The 26,280-nt window shown below is 33.8% G+C and overlaps 1 protein-coding gene across 1 annotated transcript in view; it reads right to left on the reverse strand.

Annotated features, from left to right (window-relative positions):
• LOC126886995 (uncharacterized) overlaps positions 1-26,280 on the reverse strand; it is a 277,181-nt gene that overhangs the window by 37,907 nt on the left and 212,994 nt on the right. Inside the window, exons 3-4 of the mRNA XM_050654268.1 lie at positions 24,929-25,064; positions 1,657-1,814 (exon numbers count right to left, since the gene is read on the reverse strand). Coding sequence (XP_050510225.1) covers positions 1,657-1,814; positions 24,929-25,064 — 294 coding nt within the window. The remainder of the gene's footprint in view (positions 1-1,656; positions 1,815-24,928; positions 25,065-26,280) is intronic.

A 26,280-nucleotide genomic window follows, 5' to 3' on the forward strand; every position in this document is an offset into this window, starting at 1 on the left:
GCGTCCCGAAAAGATTGGTCATAAATTATACTACACATTCTGGGGTCAAAAATAATTTGAATAAACCTAACTTACATTGGTACAAATGTGCTCATAAAAAAAGTTACAGCCCTGTGAAGATACAAAATGAAAATCGATTTTTTTCAATATATCGAAAATTATTAGAGATTTTTTATTGAAAATAGACATGTATCATTCTTATGGCAGAATCATCTTAAAACAAAATTATAGTGAAATTTGTCCTCCCCATAAAAATTTTATGGGGGATTTGTTCCCTTAAACTCCCCCAAACTTTTGTGTACGTTCCAATTAATTCATTATTGTGGTAGCATTAGCTAGACATAACGTTTATAAAACTTTTTTCTTCTTAGTATGTTCTTGATAAGCCAGTTTTTATCGAGATGCCACTTCTTTTTTAATATATTTACATAAAAATTTTATGGGAGTTTTGTTCCTTTAAACCCCCCAAATGTTTGTGTACGTTCCAATTAAACTATTATCGTGGTACCATTAGTTAAACACAGTGCTTTTAAAACTTTTTTGCCTCTTATTCTTTTTTTGACAAGTCACCTTTTATCGAGATGTGGCTTCTTTTTCAAAATATACCTAAAAATGTAAATTATAAATAAATATTCAGATTACTAATAGGTCTCTATAATTAGAGATTAATATGGTTATATACGATTAATCGTATATAACCATATTAATCTCTAATTATAGAGACCTATTAGTAATCTGAATATTTATTTATAATTTACAGATATGTGGTGGATTCGACAAATATTCAAAATATGTATAAACACTGGCTTATCAAAAAATTACTAAGAGGCAAAAAGTTTTAAAAACATTGTGTTTAACTAATGGTGCCACAATAATAATTTAATTGGAACGTACACAAATATTTGGGGGGTTTAAGGGAACAAAACCCCCATAAAATTTTAATGGGGTGCACAAATTTCACTTTTATTTTTTGTTTTAAATGTTCCTGCCATAAGAATTCCACATATCCATTTTCAATAAAAAATCTCTAATAGTTTTCAATATATTGGAAAAAATCGATTTTTACTTTGTAACTTCAAGGCGCTATAACTTTTTTTTATTTGCACATTTGTACTAAGGTAAGTTAGGTTCAATCGAACTATGTTTGGTCCCATAATATGTGATTTAATTTATGACCTGTATTTTTGTTACACCCTGTATGTATATTACGTATGATAAAAATAAAAATACTAATTCTTGTAAATAAAATCGACGAAACTGCGATCCAATGTCGATATCACTGAAAAATAAATATTAGTGACACTCCGATGGGTAAAGCAAAGGTCGATATAGGTAAGTGAGGTTTAATCAACCTATTTTTGACCCCAGAATCTGTGGTATAATTTATGACCATTTTTTTCGGGGCACCCTGTATATAAAGTATTATAGATATAAACCCTTTTTGTGATCAAATAACCACCTCCGGTGGAAATAATATTGAAGCATATAAAATCTATAATAAAAATTTCTATAAACTTCAGAACCATTCAAAAAACTTTCATAAACTTTTTAAACTACTTTGAAGCATTTATGTTATAGTTATTTATTAGAAAAGTATGAAACACCCTTCTAAAGAGCAAATAAAATAAAAACTCCGTCGCCGTAAGATGCACTCACCTGTTCGTCGTTAAGAAACCACGTGATGTTCGGCGGAAGCTGGCTGGTGGGCCCCCAGGGGGCAGAGCACCCTGCCCTTACGCTCTTTCCAATCTCGATTTTTATCGTTGGTTCGGGAGGCTCCTCTATTATCAACCTAGGATTGCTTTTCGGTGGATCTGAAACAAAGACAATGGTGTGTGGTAGAGTGTGACTATGTAAAGAGAATGGTTATCGCGTTTATAGAGAGTGTTTCAAAAAAGTAGGTTTTAAATAGCATGAATAATATTGTATTAACGTGAAATTAAAAAGTTCGTGGATAAAATATTCTAAAGCAAGGCAAAATAAGTTTTCAACCCAGTAGAAACATTAATAATATTGAAAAATATTAAAAATATTACTAAAAGATTTTTAATTGAAAACCTATTGGTCCATTTTCCTGGTAACACCTCCATGGCTTCTAAAAATTGCAAGCCAGATGGATACTGAAGCGAAGAAGACAAGAAGGAATTCAAAAAATTTACAATTCACGACCCCGTCTGTTCAGCTGGTAAATTCCAACGGAAAATGGACCTAGTAACTCAAAGGAGTAAAGACCAATATAAAAATAAAATAAAAATTCCATTTTTATTCAGTTGCAATGCGAAGGCAACACCGTCTTATTTTTCACTTAGAACAGGGAGCGCAGACCAGCACTCTAAATTGACGATTTTCGACTCTATTTGGAGTCATCATCAGAGAGGCGTAGGCCTGCTGCTCTCTGCCCGAAGTGACAAAATCACGAAAGCTTATCCCCGCATTGCAACTGACGTTTATGGAGTAGGTGACTAGCGTCATCTGGCAACTGAAAGGCAAAGTAAGTTTTCAACCTAATAGCAGTGGTGCCCGTGAGGTAGTGCCATAGAACCATGGCACTACCTTGCTAACTAGGCAGAAACATATTTTTTATCTTAAAAACATCTTAATGCCTGTTAATTTTTTTTTGTGATTATTTCTGTGCAGCGCAATGCACATCTAACCACCGACTCTGGCCACCCACAGCTGACCGGATAAGGGATGAAGATCATGAAAATCCCGGTGCCGAAAGGTACAGTGGCACGCCAGAAAAGAGAAAGATTGTATGAGCATCCTATGTAAGTGACAGAGATAGAGCGGTATTGCACTTTTAATATACGTTTAAATTGGACTCTCCGTGCCAGGCTCGAAATCTCGAAAAGTAGATCTTAAGATACAATGTTTTAGATATATTTCTAGTTTCTTTACGCGTTCGCTTGACGCTATTGTGTTTATTATCTACTACTGTATTGTATATTTGTGTTTATACTCTACTATATTTTTTAATTTGTAATTATTAGTGCGTCGTGGTCGTGGGTGTCGTAGGTATATAAATAATATTTTGATTATTTTCTACGTTTAATTTATTTATTGACAATGAATCAAATTAGTATATTAAAAAACTCTTTTGGTAGTCCTGTCGCCAGGGGGGGTACAACGGCCTTCTTAATTCAGATGGACTTACCCAAGTTTTTTTTTTATGTATTTTGGCCCGTAGAACACGAATTTTTTGGGTAACAGTTGATCCGGATGTCGATAAGATTGTTATAAACAAAGAACTTGAGGAATTACATAACAGCTATTTCTCGCAAAACAAAACATTTTTTTGTATTTTTTGGGCCATTCTAACCAAAAAATGTTCCTACAAATTTTTTCGTAAGATGCATAGTTTTCGAGATAAACGCGGTTGAACTTTCAAAAAATCAAAAAATTGCAATTTTTGAACCCAAATAACCTTTGAATAAAAAATAAAATAGCAATTCTGCTTACCGCCTTTAAAAGTTTGAGTCAAATTATATCTGTTTTGAATATTTGCATTGCTAAAAATTAATTTTGTGATTGTTAAAAAAAGCTATAAACACATAGTGTTTCCCATGCTTAATACATGCGTTTTAATGAATGCTACGTAGAAATAGCCCCGCTTGCACTTTTACCTTCTCTACCTACTCGTTCGATTTTAAATGAGAAATCATTGAAAACATCAATCAAGCACTAGGTGTTTATAGCTTTGTTGGACAATAAAATAATAATTTCTTAGCAATACAAATAATTAAAACCGGTATAATTTGACTTGAACTTTCAAATGCGGTATAAAGAATTGCTATTTTATTTTTTAATCAAAAGTTATTCGGGTTCAAAAATTGCAATTTTTCGATTTTTTGAAAGTTCAACCGCGTTTATCTCGAAAACTATGCTTCTTACGAAAAAATTTGTAGGAACATTTTTTGGTTAGAATGGCCCAAAAAATACAAAAAAATGTTTTGTTTTGCGAGAAATAGCCGTTATGTGATTCCTCAACTTCTTGGTTTATAACAATCTTATCGACATCCGGATCAACTGTTACCCAAAAAATTCGTGTTCTACAGGTCAAAATACATAAAAAAAGACTTGGGTAAGTCCATCTGAATACAGGAGGCCGTTGTACCCCCCCTGGCGACCGGACTATGGTGGTTTTTCATTAGAAAAAAACTTCAAAATAAAGAACTCGGTCGGCCTTTACCCAATTTAAAAATTGAAAAACAAAGTGGAAATGGACAAAAACTTTGCTGTCGTAAGTTTAATAAAACTATTTATGATAAAAATAGCTGGTTGTGTGGTTGCGAACAAACTAATAAACTGTTCTGTTTTGTATGCGTTTTGTTTGGAGGTGACGAGATATGCGATGCAGTTTTGTTGCGAATAAAAACAAGGTTTACCTTCTCCGGACATTTAGTTGCTTCTCATTTATTTATGCCAGAGAAGTTTTCTGCTTATAAGGATAAGTTCCCCGAATCATTTCTTAATGAAACATGCACACAATTTTTATTTTTAAACAAAACTCGGCTTAAAACTTAATTACAAGTATTGTATCAGCGAGACGAATTAAGTACTACCTCTGTAGCTGTTCCGTTATCAGTTTTATTAAATGATGAAGGTTTAAAATGTACATTTGAAGAAACTGTTAAACTTTTAAGTATATTAATAACCATTCCCATGTCAACATCTGAAGCAGAACGTTGTTTTTCAATGCTAAAACGAATTAAGACATTCCTCAGAAATACCATGAAGGAAGAACGACTAAGTGCTTTAGGTATGCTGTCTGCAGAAAGACATTTTGTAAATGGCATTGACAATTTTAATAATAAAGTCATTGAAAACTTTGCCACCAAAAAAGAAAGAAGGATGGACTTCACATATCGTAAACTTTAACAGTGATATTAAATAACTTTATATTTAAATAACTAAATAACTAAGAACGACTAAGTGCTTTAGGTATGCTGTCTGCAGAAAGACATTTTGTAAATGGCATTGACAATTTTAATAATAAAGTCATTGAAAACTTTGCCACCAAAAAAGAAAGAAGGATGGACTTCACATATCGTAAACTTTAACAGTGATATTAAATAACTTTGTGCGTGTGTGTAAATAATAGAATAGTGTTATTTTTATAATTTTCTAAATAGGCTCTAGAGACCAAATCGTAACAACAAACTTCAAGTACATCAGCAGTGGTAGGAAGAATGAAAGATTGACAGCATAGGATTAAAGGACGCGGTGGTCGGATGAGTGCGAGAGACGGAAGCTGATGCGTGATGACGAGCGACTGAGAATCGGGCAAAAGAAGGACATCGGGGAGAAATCATGCCCTAGCGGCGATTCCACCCTGATGCCCTAGTATGAGAGAGGTGAGGTTTAGGTGGTCCCGGCCACATCGGAGTTACGGAGGGCAGGGTGGTCCGATTTAGGGCCAAACTGGTCGACGTGACACTGATGAGGTTTCAGCTCAGGAACCCAGCACTGTTGGAAATGTTTACTTCCGACGTCTGTTTGCAGATTCCCCACCTAGTGATGAAAAAAAAAGTACATCAGCAGTAAATACTGGTGGTAAGTTGAGTTTTTTTATTGTTAATTATTTAATTTACGGAACTGTTTTGATAAATTTTGGTCAATTTCTTGACATCCCAAAAATAGTAATATAAGATAAAAATATCTGCACCTATTTTTTTTTAATTTCTATTTTATATCCTTTTTGACAATATCGTGAAACCGTCACTAAAAATTTAGGCAGCTGCCCGGATTCTGGCACTACCTTCCTAAAGTTATACGAGCCGCCACTGCCTAATAGAAACATTAATAATATTAAAAAATATTAAAAATATTATATATATATATATATATATATATATATATATATATATATTCTATAACACTATAAAACAGTGTTGAAATTATCGGGAAATGCGGTCTGTGGCTTAGATTGAAACTACATTTAATTCTGTTGAATTCGATATTTCGATGAGTATTTATTAATTTTTCATCTTCATCAGGAACAAACTACAAAATTAACTAACAGTTAGGTACAAACATAATATTACAACGATATAACTTACGAATTGTTGTAGGGATGTTATATAAAGCAATTTAACTTAAAGCTATGCATGTCGTTTCACGAGAACGTCGAGGGCGGCACTGAATCAGGTATCTTTTCTCACATGTGTTAAGGGCCAAAAGTTCCAATATCGAGCCATCTGTTTAATATTCTGCTATTTTTAGAATTTTAAAACATTGCAGTAAATTTCGCTTAATCTACTTGTGTCTGATTTGTAATTAATTGAACGTTTATTACTGTTTATGTGGTACATCTCGAGGAACAATCTTTTCTTATAATTGCTTTCTGAATCTAGGATCTTGATATCTGACAAATTAAATTGGTGTCCTGTTGTTATGGAATGGTGTGCTGCTGCACAAGTATTTTTGTGTGTTTTGCAATCACTTTTGTGCTGCGTTATTCTTTGTTTCAACCATTGCGATGTTTGTCCTATATACTGCCCATCACATTCGAGACAAGAAAGTTGATAGATGATATGACTCTGATTTAGAAGCGGTGTCTGGTCTTTAAGCTTCGAGAATAAGCTATAGTTGGATATGCTATTGTATTTCGCTATTTTGATTTTCGGAATTCCGTTCAGCAGCTTGATTATATTGTTGGTTAAGCCATTTATGAAGGGCAACTTTTTGTACATCACGGGATCTGATGGTCTGTTGTCACGTTGCCCGTCGTATAAGTCTGAGTTATATATCAGTTGCTTAAGAATTTTACTTGGATAGCCGTTGTTCAAGAATATGTTATAGATTATTTTTAAATTCTTTTGTGTGAACAGGTCATTGCTGATGTGTAAAATTCTGTTTTTCATTGCCACAACAGTGTTGTGTTTTTGGCTTTTAGAGTGCTGAGAGAAATAATTTATATATCTTCCAGAGTCAGTTGGTTTCTGATACCAATCCAAAATTATCTTGTTCTCTGTGGTTCTTATCACCTTAGTGTCTAAAAAGGGCACACTTTGTTCTTTCTCCTCCTCAACGGTAAATTGTAGGTGTTTGTTAAATCCATTGAAGAGGTCCAGTGTAGTTTGAATAGAGTCCTCGGGGATCGCACTTATCACATCATCCACATATTTGTATATGAACGGTAACTTGAACGGTAGTCGTGGAATTACTATATCAAATAGATGATCTAAAACTATGGTGGCTAGAATGGGGCTGATAGGAGAGCCCATGGGAGTGCCAAAAATCTGTGAGTAAAAAGTTCCCCCGAAAGAAAAGTAAACATTAGAAAAAATAAAATCGATTAGTTTGAAGAAGTTATTCTTACTTAGTGTGGTGTTGGGTTCAATTAAGTGCCAATTTTGCTCTAAAATTTCAATGATCAAGTTGAGAGGAATATTCGTGAAAAGCGATACCGCATCTAAGGATATAAGTACATAGGTTTGAGGAATTGTAACATTCTTAATTAGTTCTACAAACGTAAATGTATCTTTCACATTATAATTAGTTTGATATTCAAAAGTGGCAGTTAGAATGTTTGCCAAGTATTTCGAGATGTTGTATGTGGTGGAGTTGATTGAGCTGATGATAGGGCGAAGAGGAACATTGCTTTTGTGAATTTTTGGTAGACAGTATAACTTTGGAAACATCGAGTTGTAGATCATTAGTTGTTTTGCAGCATTAGCGTCTATCTCACCTATGGATTTCAGGTTCTTAATAATATTGTTGTATTTGGTTTGTATTTTCACCGTTGGATCAGTGTTTAATTTGGTGTACGTGGAAGAATCCTGTAGCATTATCTCAGTTTTATCCATATATTCTGATTTATCCATGGCAACCGTACACCCACCTTTGTCTGATTGCAAAATGTATAGATCTGGATTTGATTTCAAAAACTTGCGTGTTTTTTCAAACATCCTGTTGAAGTGGTTTGGTTTGTTTGTTGTAGTGTGGTTCACATAATTAGTTATGATATTGGTTGCTCTAGCTCGTACGACATCCTTTGATTCATCTGGAATATCATCCACTATATTTTCTAAGTCTGCAACAAACCAACTATAGCTTATTCTCGAAGCTTAAAGACCAGACACCGCTTCTAAATCAGAGTCATATCATCTATCAACTTTCTTGTCTCGAATGTGATGGGCAGTATATAGGACAAACATCGCAATGGTTGAAACAAAGAATAACGCAGCACAAAAGTGATTGCAAAACACACAAAAATACTTGTGCAGCAGCACACCATTCCATAACAACAGGACACCAATTTAATTTGTCAGATATCAAGATCCTAGATTCAGAAAGCAATTATAAGAAAAGATTGTTCCTCGAGATGTACCACATAAACAGTAATAAACGTTCAATTAATTACAAATCAGACACAAGTAGATTAAGCGAAATTTACTGCAATGTTTTAAAATTCTAAAAATAGCAGAATATTAAACAGATGGCTCGATATTGGAACTTTTGGCTATTAACACATGTGAGAAAAGATACCTGATTCAGTGCCGCCCTCGACGTTCTCGTGAAACGACATGCATAGCTTTAAGTTAAATTGCTTTATATAACATCCCTACAACAATTCGTAAGTTATATCGTTGTAATATTATGTTTGTACCTAACTGTTAGTTAATTTTGTAGTTTGTTCCTGATGAAGATGAAAAATTAATAAATACTCATCGAAATATCGAATTCAACAGAATTAAATGTAGTTTCAATCTAAGCCACAGACCGCATTTCCCGATAATTTCAACACTGTTTTATAGTGTTATAGAATATACTTGCACGGTCGATAAATACATCGGATTTCGAATCCAGTTCTGTATAAATGATGGGTTTCTATCAACAAATATCAAACACCTATGGCTATACAACAACAAAATTAATGAAGCAATGGTCAAGCATCAACATCAAGCTAGCAAGTGTCACCAACAGAAGAATTTTCTTATTGAGGTGTAGAACATCAAACACGTTTCCACGACACGTTCAAGACGGCACCAAAAATCTACATTACTTATTGACAACAGGTAACAATTTTAGCATGACTAATAGGATTAACAGTTTTATGTCGAGCACTAACAAAAAAACATTATCATTAGAAATAAAAATTACTTGCAATAACATCTCGAGATATAATCGACTTATATGTAACATCAAATCTGAACTTTCTGAGATTCTTCCAACTGATATGATACGTGAATACGAAAATCGTCTGAAAAGAAAATTTAGATCTGAATTTGAGAAAATAAAACTTACGAATATCAACAAATTTGAACGACTATACAGCAATAACGAAAAACACAACCGTGTATTTAAAGACAACAGCAAATGGTTTAAAAATATCTCTAGCATAACCATACCGGAAGAAGTCGCAAATTTCTTATCATTGGGACCTAAATTTAGTGTGCCCTGTGTTGGTAAAGATGTCAGACTAGACAGGTTTGTTGCAGACTTAGAAAATATAGTGGATGATATTCCAGATGAATCAAAGGATGTCGTACGAGCTAGAGCAACCAATATCATAACTAATTATGTGAACCACACTACAACAAACAAACCAAACCACTTCAACAGGATGTTTGAAAAAACACGCAAGTTTTTGAAATCAAATCCAGATCTATACATTTTGCAATCAGACAAAGGTGGGTGTACGGTTGCCATGGATAAATCAGAATATATGGATAAAACTGAGATAATGCTACAGGATTCTTCCACGTACACCAAATTAAACACTGATCCAACGGTGAAAATACAAACCAAATACAACAATATTATTAAGAACCTGAAATCCATAGGTGAGATAGACGCTAATGCTGCAAAACAACTAATGATCTACAACTCGATGTTTCCAAAGTTATACTGTCTACCAAAAAATTCACAAAAGCAATGTTCCTCTTCGCCCTATCATCAGCTCAATCAACTCCACCACATACAACATCTCGAAATACTTGGCAAACATTCTAACTGCCACTTTTGAATATCAAACTAATTATAATGTGAAAGATACATTTACGTTTGTAGAACTAATTAAGAATGTTACAATTCCTCAAACCTATGTACTTATATCCTTAGATGCGGTATCGCTTTTCACGAATATTCCTCTCAACTTGATCATTGAAATTTTAGAGCAAAATTGGCACTTAATTGAACCCAACACCACACTAAGTAAGAATAACTTCTTCAAACTAATCGATTTTATTTTTTCTAATGTTTACTTTTCTTTCGGGGGAACTTTTTACTCACAGATTTTTGGCACTCCCATGGGCTCTCCTATCAGCCCCATTCTAGCCACCATAGTTTTAGATCATCTATTTGATATAGTAATTCCACGACTACCGTTCAAGTTACCGTTCATATACAAATATGTGGATGATGTGATAAGTGCGATCCCCGAGGACTCTATTCAAACTACACTGGACCTCTTCAATGGATTTAACAAACACCTACAATTTACCGTTGAGGAGGAGAAAGAACAAAGTGTGCCCTTTTTAGACACTAAGGTGATAAGAACCACAGAGAACAAGATAATTTTGGATTGGTATCAGAAACCAACTGACTCTGGAAGATATATAAATTATTTCTCTCAGCACTCTAAAAGCCAAAAACACAACACTGTTGTGGCAATGAAAAACAGAATTTTACACATCAGCAATGACCTGTTCACACAAAAGAATTTAAAAATAATCTATAACATATTCTTGAACAACGGCTATCCAAGTAAAATTCTTAAGCAACTGATATATAACTCAGACTTATACGACGGGCAACGTGACAACAGACCATCAGATCCCGTGATGTACAAAAAGTTGCCCTTCATAAATGGCTTAACCAACAATATAATCAAGCTGCTGAACGGAATTCCGAAAATCAAAATAGCGAAATACAATAGCATATCCAACTATAGCTTATTCTCGAAGCTTAAAGACCAGACACCGCTTCTAAATCAGAGTCATATCATCTATCAACTTTCTTGTCTCGAATGTGATGGGCAGTATATAGGACAAACATCGCAATGGTTGAAACAAAGAATAACGCAGCACAAAAGTGATTGCAAAACACACAAAAATACTTGTGCAGCAGCACACCATTCCATAACAACAGGACACCAACTTAATTTGTCAGATATCAAGATCCTAGATTCAGAAAGCAATTATAAGAAAAGATTGTTCCTCGAGATGTACCACATAAACAGTAATAAACGTTCAATTAATTACAAATCAGACACAAGTAGATTAAGCGAAATTTACTGCAATGTTTTAAAATTCTAAAAATAGCAGAATATTAAACAGATGGCTCGATATTGGAACTTTTGGCCCTTAACACATGTGAGAAAAGATACCTGATTCAGTGCCGCCCTCGACGTTCTCGTGAAACGACATGCATAGCTTTAAGTTAAATTGCTTTATATAACATCCCTACAACAATTCGTAAGTTATATCGTTGTAATATTATGTTTGTACCTAACTGTTAGTTAATTTTGTAGTTTGTTCCTGATGAAGATGAAAAATTAATAAATACTCATCGAAATATCGAATTCAACAGAATTAAATGTAGTTTCAATCTAAGCCACAGACCGCATTTCCCGATAATTTCAACACTGTTTTATAGTGTTATAGAATATACTTGCACGGTCGATAAATACATCGGATTTCGAATCCAGTTCTGTATATATATATATATATATATATATATATATATATATATATATATATATATATATATATATGTATATATATATATATATATATTTATGCACAGATATCAAAGTGAGGTCCTGACATTACGCGCACTTAGTGAGGATCGGTAGAAAACGTAGACATAATCGTTTCAACTCTTCATAGTGACCTTGACAAGTAAATAGCAATTAAAAAATGACGAGAATACACAAAAAAGATTACGTATATGTGCCCCGTATTGTTCAAGTATATTGCCACCCAAGTGAGGCCATTACACGCAGCTATTAAAGTGAGACTGTATATACTTTTTCGTTATGCGCACAAAGTGAGGACAACTTTACGTGTATATTTCCTTACAGCTCATCAAGTGAGGACCATACAGTGTTGTCGATAAATATGAGATTAATCGTTTCTACTGCCTTTTTCTGTATAACACAGTAAGAATTATTATTGTTTCGTTGTTTCAGTCACTTGTAGTTATAAGAAGGATGTGGACTCTTTGTTCTTGCTCGTACTGTTTGTTAATTTTATAACATTTTAGTACCTCAGCATTAAATCACGGTAGCCTTATCGGAGACCAGCGTTAATAAAGAAATAGTTTTATATTTTTTAATAATTTACGTTAAAGATGGATAGGAAAGCAAGAATTTTGAAAATAGCGTTAGTTGAGAACAATAATAATCAAAATGGAGGATACAGTGATAGTTCAGTTATGTGAAATTTATATTGAACTTAACATATAAATATAAAAGCCCGACTTTTGATCTAAGGGGAACACAGTTTTTACGGTACATACATATCTGTCATTTGTCAACCCCCTCCCTTCCATTTCCCCCACTCCTTATTTTTAAATAGGGAATAGGGGCGTGTGCTAGCTCATTTGAAACGATATTCAATTCTCTATCCAGTATTATTAACATTGACATAATTATCTATACAGAGTGTATTTTAGTATAGGTACTGTTGCCCCTGTCGATTTTCATTTTGAAACGACAATTTTCCAACCTTAATTTTAGTATACAAGATGATTTACTTAATTTAATTAAACTTAATGTACCTTTTTTACTGACTTAATTTTACAGTTATTCCACTAGATGGCAAATACAGTGAATATGATCATATGTTTTATTTCGAATAATCATTTTAAAATAGTTTTAGTTTTCTATTTTCTCTGAAAATTGTTGCAAGCTTCTTGTTCTTATACTTAAAATCATGTCACTACAAATTTATACGAGACTACATATTAAGAGTATAGAAAGTATTATAATATATGACATACATGCTTTTTTCCATTTATTGAAGATATTTCACCTTATCCTGAAACAATGCAATGTGAACAAGTGTCCTCAACTAAAAAAATATATCAGACTATTTTAATACTAAGTGTATAGTTTGTACTATAAACCGTATTGAAATAGATTGCAACATGTGTGTGTGGTTGGGATATTGACTGCGAAACCTAAGGCTTCATTCGCCTAATCATATTTACCTTTGATTCTTATAACAATAAATAAAATTGATTAACATTTTATATCAATATTATTAGTGTTTTTAAACAATATCAGTATGATATATCAGTATGATAAAGTCAAGATAAACAATACTATAATAGAAAGCTTTGAGGTCAAACAATGACTGCGGCAGGGTGATCCATTATCGTCTATAATGTTTAGCATATTACTAGAAAAGGTTATACAGGAAGCAAACATTAATAGAACAGGTCTGATCTACCACAAAAAAACATCAGTGCTTGGCATTCGCAGACGATTTGGTAATCTTGGCTAGGAGCAAAATAGAACTTATAGAAACAGTCATGAAACTCGAGGAGAGGGCAGCAACCAAAGGATTGTATATAAATGAAGCAAAAACAAAGTATATGGAATGAACAAATAAGCAATTCGTTCGGGGGCAATACATAACAATGAAAACAGCGAAGGGAACACAGTATAAATTCGAAGAAGTTTAGAGATTTGAGTACTTAGGAACTGTCTTCACAAGAGATCCTAACTGTGAAGAAGAAATACAAAAGAGAATTATGTCGGGCAACCGCGCTATATTTGCTTTTAATGGGTTGTTAAGAAGTAAACATATATCACGAAGAGCAAAACTAAGAACTTACAAGACCCTAATAAGGCCGATAGTAACGTATGCTTCTGAAACATGGGTCACAACAAAAAAACATCAAGAGTTGTTGTTCCACCCGGTGGGAAACTGAGCTCTATCAAGATCCTAACATACTAGCAGTAATTAGGGCGCAAAGACTTAGATGGTTGGACCATGTGCAGAGGATGATTCCATCTAGAATTCCCAGAATGGTACTATCTAGTGCATTGGCAGAGAAAAGACGAAGAGGAAGACCGAGGTCACGATGGAGTAATGGAGTTAGAGAAGATATGAGAAGAATTAACTTAAGGAACTGGGAAACAAAAGCGACTGACAAAAGGGAGTGGAAAAGAATAGTACATCAAGCCATGGGCCTACTAGGCTCGTACTGCTTACATATTATAATATCAGTTTTCTAATATTATCCAGTTCCATATCCAGTTCCGAATCCAGTGGTTATATTTCTTCCGTATTGTTTAGTTTCGCTTCCAGTGATTGTATTTTTTTTCTTGTTTTTTTTTGAAATATTTATTTATTATTTTATTACTATATTTTTTTATTGTGCTCATAATAGATTGCAACATTGTCTACAGACATGAATGCAGTAACAATAAATAAAAAAATCGGAGATCCACACCCCGGATTTGAAATCGAAACCTCTGCTTTACGAATCCGAGATCCGAGGTCTACCCACTAGGTCACTAGGCTATCGCTCTTAAGACAATATTTTTTCCTGAAACGGGGAACTTCTAAAGCCGGGTCTAGACTATGTAACAAAACATGCTAATAACAAAGTTGTACAACAAATTTGTTGTACAACTTTGTTATGTAACTTGGTATAATATAGCATGAGTATCCAGACTATATAACAAAAAACAAAACAACAACATGCGCATAAATTTTGCAGCATTTTAGATGGATAGCTGGTAGGTTAGGTAGTATATAGAATTGCGTCATATAAGTATGGAGGATCTCTTCATAGCAACAGCAGCTTGTGTAATATTGTGGAGGCGACACCGGCGTGTTAAATTAATATTTTGGATGTGTCCTTCATTAGCAGCTCGAGCAAAATATAGGTAGTGGTACAGCTCTTTTAGCTGATCTGGAAAGAGATAACATAGACCCATCGACAGGAGACATTAAATGTGATGGCAGTTTTAAAAACTTCTTAAGAATAGAAAGTTCTGATTTTGAATTTCTTATAAATGACATCGGCCATAAAATAGGCAGGAAAGACATTTCGAGATGCAATTCCAATAAGAGAAAGATTAACAGTTATATTATTAGCAAAGTATATTTTTTAAACTTTTTACTCATTGTTTCAGAGAGGAAGTATAACATTTGTGTAAAATTTAATTCCTCAGTATTATCGTCTTCACCTGTTCATGATTGAGTGTCACTGTCTGTTTGAATTGGTGTAGCTGGAGAAGTAGCGGATGTAGGTGTAGTGGACGGAATAGAAAGGCTCAGATATATTGTATGATTGAGTGCCTGTTTGAGTAGCTGATGAAGCAGTCTGCATCTGTGTAGCGAATGAAGTGAATGTTACAGGTTTTATGTCTGAACACTCTGCTCTGTAGAGAATAGTATTTATGTCAAATTTAGAGTTGATTTGCACCGATTTGCTGTTAAGGTTCCGCGTACTGCTTTTCTTTTGTTGGCTTGAGTTATAGGCGTACGTGCATTAGTTTTAACTACAGTTTCTGTATCTATTTTCACTTCTATTTCAGTCTATTCATCGTGTTTTTTATTTGTTTTTTAAATCAATAAATGTAGCTCATCCCATAGCAATCCCATAATACTCGTTACTTACGAAATAGCTCAATTAAATGAGTAGTCAGTTCTTTCGACAATTTCATCGCGTAAATGACCCTACGTGAACAGAGCAAAGAAAAATCTAGCACAATCACTCCAGAATGAACAAGGCGATATGACTCCAACGGTTGCTGCTCGCGTAGGTACTATGCCAGAGAATGTTTCAATAACATGTTTTTAGGTGTAGATCAGTCGCGGTGCGGTTTTATAACTTTCTTTGATGTTTACCGACATCTGTTGGATAACATAAAACATGCTATATAACCAGAAAAATGTTATACAACACTGTTTTAAAACTTGTTTTTTTAAAATTTTGTAACAAGTTACAAAACTTTGTTATTTAACATGTTTTGTTACATAGTCTGGACCCGGCTTAACGGTAACTGCTTATAGGTAATACACTACAATTTCTGAATATTTTTTCTGAAATCTATCGAATGGTACCAAACACGACCCCCACGGAGGTGGGGGGGGGGGGTTACTTTAAAATCTTAAATAGGAACTCCTTTTTTTATTTCAGATTTGGATTCTTTGCGTAAAAATAAGCAACTTTTATTCGAAACGTTTTTTCTAATTACGGATAGGTGGCGCTATAATCGGAGAAAACGGGTGTTGGAAATGGAAAATTAAATTAAAATATGGAAAGTCCCCACTAAAATGGAAAATTTTGCTTAAATTTTTTGGTTTTAGAACCTAATAATCACAACCCAATAGGTCCCCAAAGCGCTCGAGTGACTGCACATTTAGCATACTTTGCTCCCCTACTATATGTATTATAAATAATATGCGAAGTAATTATTAACCCAAACAACCATAATTCAACTTTTATTTACTAATAAAGAACTGGACGAAAGTGTCACATCAGCTTTTATGAAACACATGAATATTTACATAAAAAGGTATGTGATCTGCTTGAAATCGATATTCCCAAAATCATCTAAAAATTGTTTATACATGAGTACTTTGAGACTCTTGTATGAAATGTGAATACCGAAATACGATTAGGAATCTCTATTATGTAATTTTTAAATAATACATAATTCTTAGGAAATGAAAGGTATTATACAAACGTGTTAAAAAATACTACCTACTGAAATTTTTTGATGGCAATAAATGATGAATTGGTTTATCGAATTTATTTTTAAGGTGATACAGTAGCGATCAACAGGTAGCCAAAACGCTTTCCAAGATTGAGGCTGTAATTTTGAATATTTTTTCGAGATATTTGGCACACGTATTTATAATATAATAAAGAATGGCGGTACAGAGCCCAATTTGAAAAATATATTAATATGTGGAAATTACTCTGTAAATAAATACAATATTAAAAAAACGAGTCTGTACCGCCATTAAGAAGAACAAAAAAATACACTTTCTTCAAATAAACTTTTTTATCAGATGCCTAGATTTTGTGTCATTTTGGAACTACTAATGAAATAAAAAATTTTAGTAGTTCCAAAATGACACAAAATCTAGGCATCGGATAAAAAAGTTTATTTGAAGAAAGTGTATTTTTTTGTTCTTCTTAGTGGCGGTACAGGCTCGTTTTTTTAATATCTATTGTATTTAATTACAGAGTAATTTCCACATATTAATATATTTTTTAAATTGGGCTCTGTACCGCCATTCTTTATTATATTACGAATACGTGTGCCACATATCTCGAAAAAATATTCAAAATTACAGCCGCAATCTTGGAACGCGTTTTCGCTACCTGTTGATCGCTACTGTTTCCTCTTAAGTAAAATATGTCATTTGGATATTTTTTTAAACTCGATAGATCCTAGGGACATGTCGGTAGATCGGTAGGATCATCACTTTTGGGAGTTTTGGGAATATCCCAATTGACAACGCAATATACACCGACGCCGTCTACAACGAGCGACGAATCAGAGATGCCAGATTGGGGTACTTTCGCCCATTTTTAGGGTAATTTGAAAGCACATGGGAAAATTTTTATAGGTTGAATTGGTTGGGGAATTTTTCGTGAGGAAAATTGAGCAAACTGAATTGCAATATAAATGTATGTAACATATAACATTATATTAACATTATAACCTATCGAGTATATAAGAAGGAAGAGAGACAGACCCCGAAAATCTTTTAGAGATAAAATGGACGAAGCAATATTAGAAAAGAAACCTGCAGGACTGGAAAAACAGAAAGAACTGAAAATAACGGTCAAGTGAAATAATACAGGAAAAACTATGAAAATCCAGGGTGGTCAAGAAAAAACAGGATGTTTCTAAATAAATGCGACAAACTTTAAAGGGTAATTCTATATGAAAAAATAATGACAGTTTGCTCTATAAGCATATGTCAGCAAATACTTCGTTTCCGAGATATGGGGTGTTGACATTTTTCTTACAAACTGACGATTTCTTTATTGTTCTAAAACCGGTTCAGATATGCAAATGAAATTGGATGTGTTTTAAGAGGTAATTATTGCGCATTTTTTGACATAAAATTAATAATTTTATATCTACTGTTGAAATGGTGTGAATTTTTTTAAAGAAAAACATAGTACGCCACTGAGATATTTCAAATAACAAATCATTTTGGAATTACTCGTTCAATTTATGATATATACAAAAATCTATTATTCCTTTTTTTCATACGTCGTTCGTGCCGTTTTTATGCAAAAAGTGAAACATCTTAACGCGTACAAAGTATTCGAAATAAATTTCTATATATTCATATTATGAAAAAGAACTTGTCAATTCTAATTCATATAGATATACCTGGTTTGTTTTTTTTTTATTTCAAATTACACACCCACGGACACACGACAATGTTGATAAAGCAAAGTTTACAGAACAGGAAGACAAAACTATTTAACCATTGAGGCTATAATGACAAGCAGCAGTATAATAATATCACTGACTATTCATAAATTTGTTGATACTTCGTAAATCTGATCTTCGTGTATTTTAAGTATGTATGTATAACATTGTAATACCATAAAAGTGATAGGTATTACCTGACAAATGACCTTTAAAAGCCATAACAATTTTTAGGTTGCATTATTTTTATTAGAGAATTTTTGTGAGCTAGAAATAGTTTTCTTATTGTTACAATTATTTAATATTAATTGTCTTAGGAGTAATCTTAGCCCAAAGATAATCTATAAAGTCCAAAAAAATAATGAATGTAAAAAATATTATATTTTTTTTTGTTTAGCTAATGCCTCGACAACTAATGGCCATTGGCATGGTAGGTACGGTAATTTTGAACAGTTAGGTACCTAGACCTAGTGTCATGTGTAAGTAGTGTGTGTTGAGTAAGCGCCTTGTTACTTTGCAATGTCGACGTCATTGTCTTTGCAAAGAGACGCTAATTGTATCCGAACGTCTGCGGTCCCTCCGGTGAGAACCGATCCCACGAGGACAGAAACTATATTCATTTATTAATTTATAATAAATGAAAAATTTCCGACCCTGGTGAGATTCGAACCCACAACCTTTCGGATTTTTTAGATCCACAGGCAGGCGCTCTTACCACTGAGCCACGGAGGGGGGTAAATATTATATTTATATATCAGCGTCTCTCAAAATTTGGCGCCCCCAAATTCTGGCGCCCCGGGCGGTCGCCCGGCTCGCCCGCCCCTTTATCCGGCGCTGCTTTAAAGCACTAGTGCTTTAAAATTTTTATGGCACTGCAATTCGTATTGATCGTATAGGCAATTTTGATGTAATGTCAAAAAAATATAAAAATGGAATGTCAGTCAAGTTCAAGTAAAAGTTTTTGTAGATATTGTCCTGTAATTACGTTTGTAGAAAAAATATTGCATGATATGTCTGTTAAAAAGTGCATTTTTAAGGCACTCATGTGAATTGCAGAACTCGCTGTCGCTCATTCTGCAAACTTTCACATGCGTGCCTTAAACGTGTACTTTTAACACTTATATCATAAATAACTATTGAAATACTGATTACAAAAATTTATAGTATTTTAAGCCTTTCTGAGAGCATATGCGCAAAAATTTCGCTCGAATTATTTTTAAATGCTTTCATTTTTTTCGAATACTGAGAAAACCTTAAGTATTTTTAAAAAATTTAAACGCAGAAAGAAATATTACTGTATTATCCATGGTCGAAAGTCCTTGAGAACTTCTATAAATATTTATTTTAATAAGTCACAAGGGTGAAAAAAAATAGTCTGATTTTTAATTTTAAATATATCATTCAAAAGAAACTTTTTGTTCATTATAAGGGACTTTCTGCCCTCGGGAATAATGTAGTTTTCTATTTTGCGTTTAAATTTTTTTAAAATACCTATTAGTTATCTCAGGATTCGAAAAAAATAAATGCGTTTAAAAAGAACTCGACCGAAATTTTGCGCCTAGGCTCTCAAAAAGGATTAAAGTATTAAACATTTTTGTACTGTTTGAATTTATGCGACGATTGACGATCCACTGTTTTAAAGATTGGTTGAACAGATGTTGCCAGTTGTATGGTCCTCACTATGTGTATCGTAAGTTATTCAACAGGGCATAGAATATACATGGTTAGAAAATATACGCCAAAGTCAGCGCCTCTATGCGGAAAATCTCTGAACTAAAAATTGATGTGGACCATACAAAGTGAGGTCCCACTTTTTTTTGTAAAAAAACAGTGTTTGCTATCAGTACATGTCTAAGAAAAAGTCTTACATTGATTGACTAAGTGAGGTCCGTATACTGGACCTCACTTTGTACAGGACCTCACTTCAACCGCAGTTTCTTTTGATATGTGGCTCACTTCATACGCTGGGAGTAAATATATATATATATATATATATATATATATATATATATATAGTCTTTTGAGTCCCTTTTACTTTTCAGTGTCGGGACTGGCACATCCTTTCACGTGTGTACAAATGTTGACCATTGTTTCTTATTGTATGCTAATCGGCTTGCTTCTGCTATTGTTTTCCCCTTCCTTTGGATGATTTTAGCGACTACTGTATCCCAATCTTCTCTAGGTCTTCCTCTACTTCTTTTCTTTTGTATCCTGGCTTCCCATATTTTCTTCACCGGTATGTTGTCTTTCATTCTTTTCATGTGTCCCCACCAACTTAGTTGTTTTTCTTCAATATACTCAAGTACAGATTTCGTCTTAAGATCTGTGCGTATATCTGTGCTTCTTATTCTGTCTCTCATTGTCACTCCTCTAACTCTTCGTAAATACTTCATTTCTAGGGCTTGTATCTTGCTTTTTAGTTTTCTAGTTAGTATCCATGATTCACAGCCGTATGTGAGCACTGGTCTATATATGGTGTTGAATACAGTTAGTTTGGTTTTTCTTGTGATTTCGTTTTTGTTTAAGAAGCTATTTTTTATTGCATGAAATAGTTTTGATGTTTTACTTATCCTCTCTTCAACATCTTTGTCCTGCCTTCCATTATTTTCGATTGTAACGCCCAAGTATTGGAAATGGTTTACTTGTTCTATTGCCTCCTCATTAATTTGCATATTTATTACGACTGGTTCTTGCGATATTACCATGGTCTTCGTCTTATGTGTATTTATCTTCATACCCTGTTTACATAATGCGTGATTCCATGCTTGCAGGTTATTTTGCAGGTCTTCTTCTTTTTCTGAGATAACTACTACATCATCTGCGAATGCACATTCCGAAATGGTTACGCTATGGAGATTCCTGTACCCTACATGCAATTTCTTTAGTTGTGGTGTGCACTCTATCATGATTTCGTCCATAAAGATGTTGAAGAGGGTTGGGCTCATGACACCTCCTTGCCTTAGTCCTTCAGTTGTTTCGAATTCTGTTGATTTCATGTTTTTATGTATTATGTAGTTCCTATTTCTCTTATAAAGACTTTTGATGATTTCAACTAGTTTATCGTCAACCCCTCTTCTTATCAAGCTGTCCCACACAGATTGTCGTTTCACCCTGTCGAATGCCTTTTCCAGGTCTATGAAGGCCATATATGCTTTCTTTTTAGACAGTAACGTTTTTTCAATTATTTGTTTTACCGTGAAAATATGGTCTTGCACTCCTCGTCCCTTTCTAAAGCCACTCTGTGCTTCATTTAAAGTAGTTTCTGTAATGTTTCTCAGCTTTTTTTCTAGTACTGTTTCATAGACTTTGAGAGAAGAACATAACAGTGTAATTCCTCGATAGTTGTTACAATCTTTGTGGTCTCCTTTCTTATATATCGGCACTATTACTCCTACCTCCCAGTCCTTCGGTATTGTTTCTTTTTTGCTTGCTTCTTTGAATATTTCAGCTAATTGTTTTACGCCTTTCATTCCCATGTACTTCAGCATTTCCGGTGGTATATGGTCGTGTCCAGGTGCCTTTCCGTTTTTAAGTTTGCCTATTGCTTCTATTGTATCTTCGATTGTTATCTCGATGCTTGTTCTCTGTTCTTCACTACCTGTCGCGTTACTGTTTTCTTTATTCCTATCCTCTTTTGTGGTAGTTAATAATTCTTGGAAGTGTTGTCGCCATCTTTCAATAATTTCTTTTTCTTCTGTGATTATTTTTCCTTCTTTGTTTTTAATTCTCATATCCTTACTAGGTTTGTCTGTTCTCAGAGATTTTAATGTTCTGTAAAAAAGTTTTTGATTTTCTTTGCTATTGTGTTCCAGCTGTTGTCCAAATTGATGCCAACTCTTTTCCTTTTCTGTTTTTATCATATCTCTTACTGCAGTTCTTGCCTCTTTGTATTTGTTGTAATTGTTTACTGTTTTGTTTCCTAAATAAATATTCCAAAGTTTTTTCTTAGTTTTCACTTGTTGTTTTATTTCGGCATTCCACCAGTTTGTTTGTTTCACCTTGTCATTCCTTTTACTAATGCCACATACTTTTTTCGCCGCTTCCAGTAATATATTTTTAAATGATTGCCATTTTTGTTCTAGGTTGTTACTGTCATTTGCATTTTCCAGAGCTGCTATTTCTAAATCAACCGTTTCTTTGTATCTTAGTTAGGGCAATCTCTTTGTTTCTGAGCTTGTAAGTTTTTCTTTTGTTTTCTTTTGTATGTTCCTGGGGTTTTTTGTTATTCTTTATTCTAGCTTCCAACAAATAATGGTCACTACTTATTTCTGGTCCTCTTCCGACTCTAACGTCTTGAATTACCTTTCGATTGTCGCGTTCTACTAGTATGTAATCAATTATTGACTTTTCTGATTCTCTTGGTCCTTGCCTAGTAAATTTATGTATGTCTTTGTGTTGGTAGTGTGTGTTTGTTGCTATTAAATTATTTAGTACGCAGAATTCTATTAACCGTTTTCCATTATCATTTCTCACTTCTTCACCGTACCTTCCAATTACTTCCGTTACTGTCTCATCTTTGATTCCTACTCTTCCGTTGAAGTCTCCAATGACGTAAATCCGCCCTTTACTGTTTTCTATTGCTATATTTAGGTCTGTCCAGAATTTTTCTTTGATTTCTTTTTTCTCATTTTCATCGGGTCCATATGCCGTAATTATTGTCTGTGGCTCTCCCTGTTCATCTTTCATCTCAAGAGCGACTATTCTTTCTGACCAGCCTTTCCAGTCATGTATATTTATTACTTTTTCTTTTTTAATTATAGTACCTACTCCTGCAGCTGCTCTCTTTTCCGGTGGAACCCCGCTATATATAAGCAAATGACCGCCTTCTAGGTACATTTCACCAATTCCTTTCTTTTTTGTTTCTGTAATACCTAATATTTCTATTTTGTTTTTATCGAACTCGTAGCTCAATTCTGTTTCTTTACCATTTAGTCCTCTGATATTCCACGTTGCTAGTCTCCAAATATTTTTCTTATCCTGTTTGCCATTGTCATTACCTATTTCTTGCCTTGTCGTTTCCTTATGGTCCTTGCACTTGCTTTTCCTTGCAGTTAATTTGTCCAGTTTTTTGTATTGGCATTATCCCTTTCCAATTCGCTGCTTTTTGTATTCCAAGTCCATTTCTGCCCATTGATTATAAGTTTTTGGTATCCAATTTTTACTGTTTTCCTTTCTTCTATTTTTTGTTTTGCAATTTCCTTCAGTTTTTCTTGAATTTTTCTTTCATTTTGGGTCAAGTCGTTATTTATATATACTTGATTATATTTCCCCCTAGTTAATTTAGCTTTGTTTTTCATTATCTCCAATTTTTGTGCAAAATTCTCTACTTTAATCAGGTATGTCTTCTCCTTTATTTCCTTTATTTTTGGGACAGAAATTTTTATTTTTAACTGGTTTTCGAAAAAATGTTTTACATTATCTTCCATTTCCTTTTCTGTAGCATTTGGAATTTCCAGACCGCTTATAATAATATTGTTCTTTCTGTCTTTCCTATCAGCTACTTCTAGCCTTTCTTCTATTTCTTCAATTTTAATCATTTTAACTCGCAATTCTACCATTTCCTGTTTTATCTTCAAATTTTCCTCTTTTAGCTGTTTTATTTCTTCTCTGTATATTTTATTCATTTCTTTTACCTCGTTAATCAGTTCCTTCGTATCTTTCATAATTTCAGCTGTAGTCTCGTTTATTAATTCCTTGATAATTTCCTTAAATTGCATACTTTCTTCATTAGTCATGTTCATCCTGATTTATTTGCCCTTATCTCAGCACGCCACTGCTGTAATGTGTGCTGTCTATATGTCTAGCGTAAGATAACGTCCACAGAGGTTCGCTCTTCAGAGGTTCGTTACCTATCCAGACACTTTTGGTAAAACTGGTTGCCTATCAACTTAATTTGTATTTCAAGTCTTTTTAGTAATTATTATATTTATAAGTTATTCTCTAGGCTATTCTCACCTGCAATCCACTTCTTGGGTATTTAATTCGCCAATGATCACTAGTACGTATTTTATCAGTCCGTATTATCCCGGTATTTCGAGTTTTTAATACGGAGCACAAATTCACACGTGTGTAAACAATCACCATTAAAAATATTACTAAAACATTAAAACATTTTTTAGTAACACATTTAAACTTTTTTATTAACATGTAACATAACATAACTGTTTACATTTAAAGGGTTTTTACCCAAAACATTTTAGTGGCTCAGGCATGCTATTTTTGTAAGTATGGCCTCTTGTTTTTTTACCCTTTTTTAACTTTTTTCTCGATTAATTAGGTTATACTTAATTTTAGGGCTATTTAGAAACACTGATGATGGATTTCTTAATCCTAAAATGTTTTATTTTAATTTAACCCTTATTGAGGGTATTTTAAAAATATCTTTTACAACAAAATCTAGTATTTTTGTTATTTATGGTACACAGCCAGCTACAGGAAGCTTATTTTCCTCGTGGAGTTAATTTAATAAATATTATAATAAAGTTTTGTCTAAAATAAAAATTGCTTCAAAAACTTGTGGAGTAACGCTGTATGTTCCAGTTGAAAGTGGATGCTTACCTATTACAGTCATATGCGCAGACTGAATATCCGTGTGAAAAAGAGGAGCGTCAGCTGAAACTTCACACTTGTAGTCACCTGTCATTTCCCTACTTATATTTCGCAGTGTCACTTCTGTCGGACCTGATCGTACAATCTGAAAAAAAATACAGAATATATTATTACAGAAACTAAGTGTTCAGTTTTCACATGTCAAAAATATTATTATATTTTTACTGTGTTAAATTTCTTATTACAACACCTCAATTTTAAATAGTAACAAAGCCAACCCTGTTCAACAGAGTACCCTTTCATCCCTCCTTTTTCTTGCCCTCGCTCCTAACCATACAGACAACTACGGCGTGGACAGTGAAGTGAAAGAAAAAACCCTTCTCTTTCTCATCATCCGGTCGAACGGTCAACACGTACCACTCGCCACGAGGGTGCAACCACTTTTTTTCTCTACGACCTATCGAAGGGCCAACTCGGATACCGCTCATCCCTTGACGGTACATCTCATCAATCTCTTTACCTAACGGCTACCCAAGCTAGTCATAACCGTTACCCGAAACGAACAATCAAAAGTCGTGCACGAACAGTTAATTAGGGAGTGACGCGAGGCACGTGGAACGAGAACAGTCAACTCGTGTGTGACCGGCTCTAGTGTTCAACAAGACTTCACAGCTTGGTAAGACTCTTTATCTACATATTAATATTGTCTGTATAAAACCTTTATATTCCCACTTGAACCAGTAAACTAGCAATCCTCATACAGTCCAACCCTGAGAGTACATATATTCATACTCTCACATATGTACTAGCTTTTCGTACACTAAGAAAAGATTTGAACAATTTTGACTGTAGACGGGCTCTACAGAAATATATATGTAACACCTTCGTGTAAGTTTTCCGGTAACACCTTCGTTGTTTCTAAAATTAACGAATGCTGGAGTAAAGAAGGCTGAGGGAGACCTAAAAGTTGCATCTCACTTCCCGCCTGTCCAGCGCCGTAAAATTGCAACGAAAAATGGTCGCGCATACTCAGTTACTAGTAGAACTAATAGAAATAAATATTAATTAAATAAATATTATATTCATTTCGTTGTAAAACGAAGGTTGGTTTCGAGACGAACCGTTGCCGTTGTAAGAAGGCGTTGTTTTGTTTTACAACGAAATAATTATTAAAAAAACTCAATTTTAATCCACTGTGTCTTTTTCTACAGCAACATTTTATTAAGTTGATCGGTAGAAAGTTTGGGCTCCAATGCCATTTAAATGGGATTCATTTTTTCGAATCCTGAAAAAACTAATAAGCATTTCTAAAAAATTTAAACGCAGAATGAAAGATTACGTTTTTACCGAGGGCCGAAAGT

The sequence above is a fragment of the Diabrotica virgifera genome, chromosome 6 (genome assembly GCF_917563875.1).
Source record: "Diabrotica virgifera virgifera chromosome 6, PGI_DIABVI_V3a".
NCBI lineage: Eukaryota > Metazoa > Arthropoda > Insecta > Coleoptera > Chrysomelidae > Diabrotica > Diabrotica virgifera.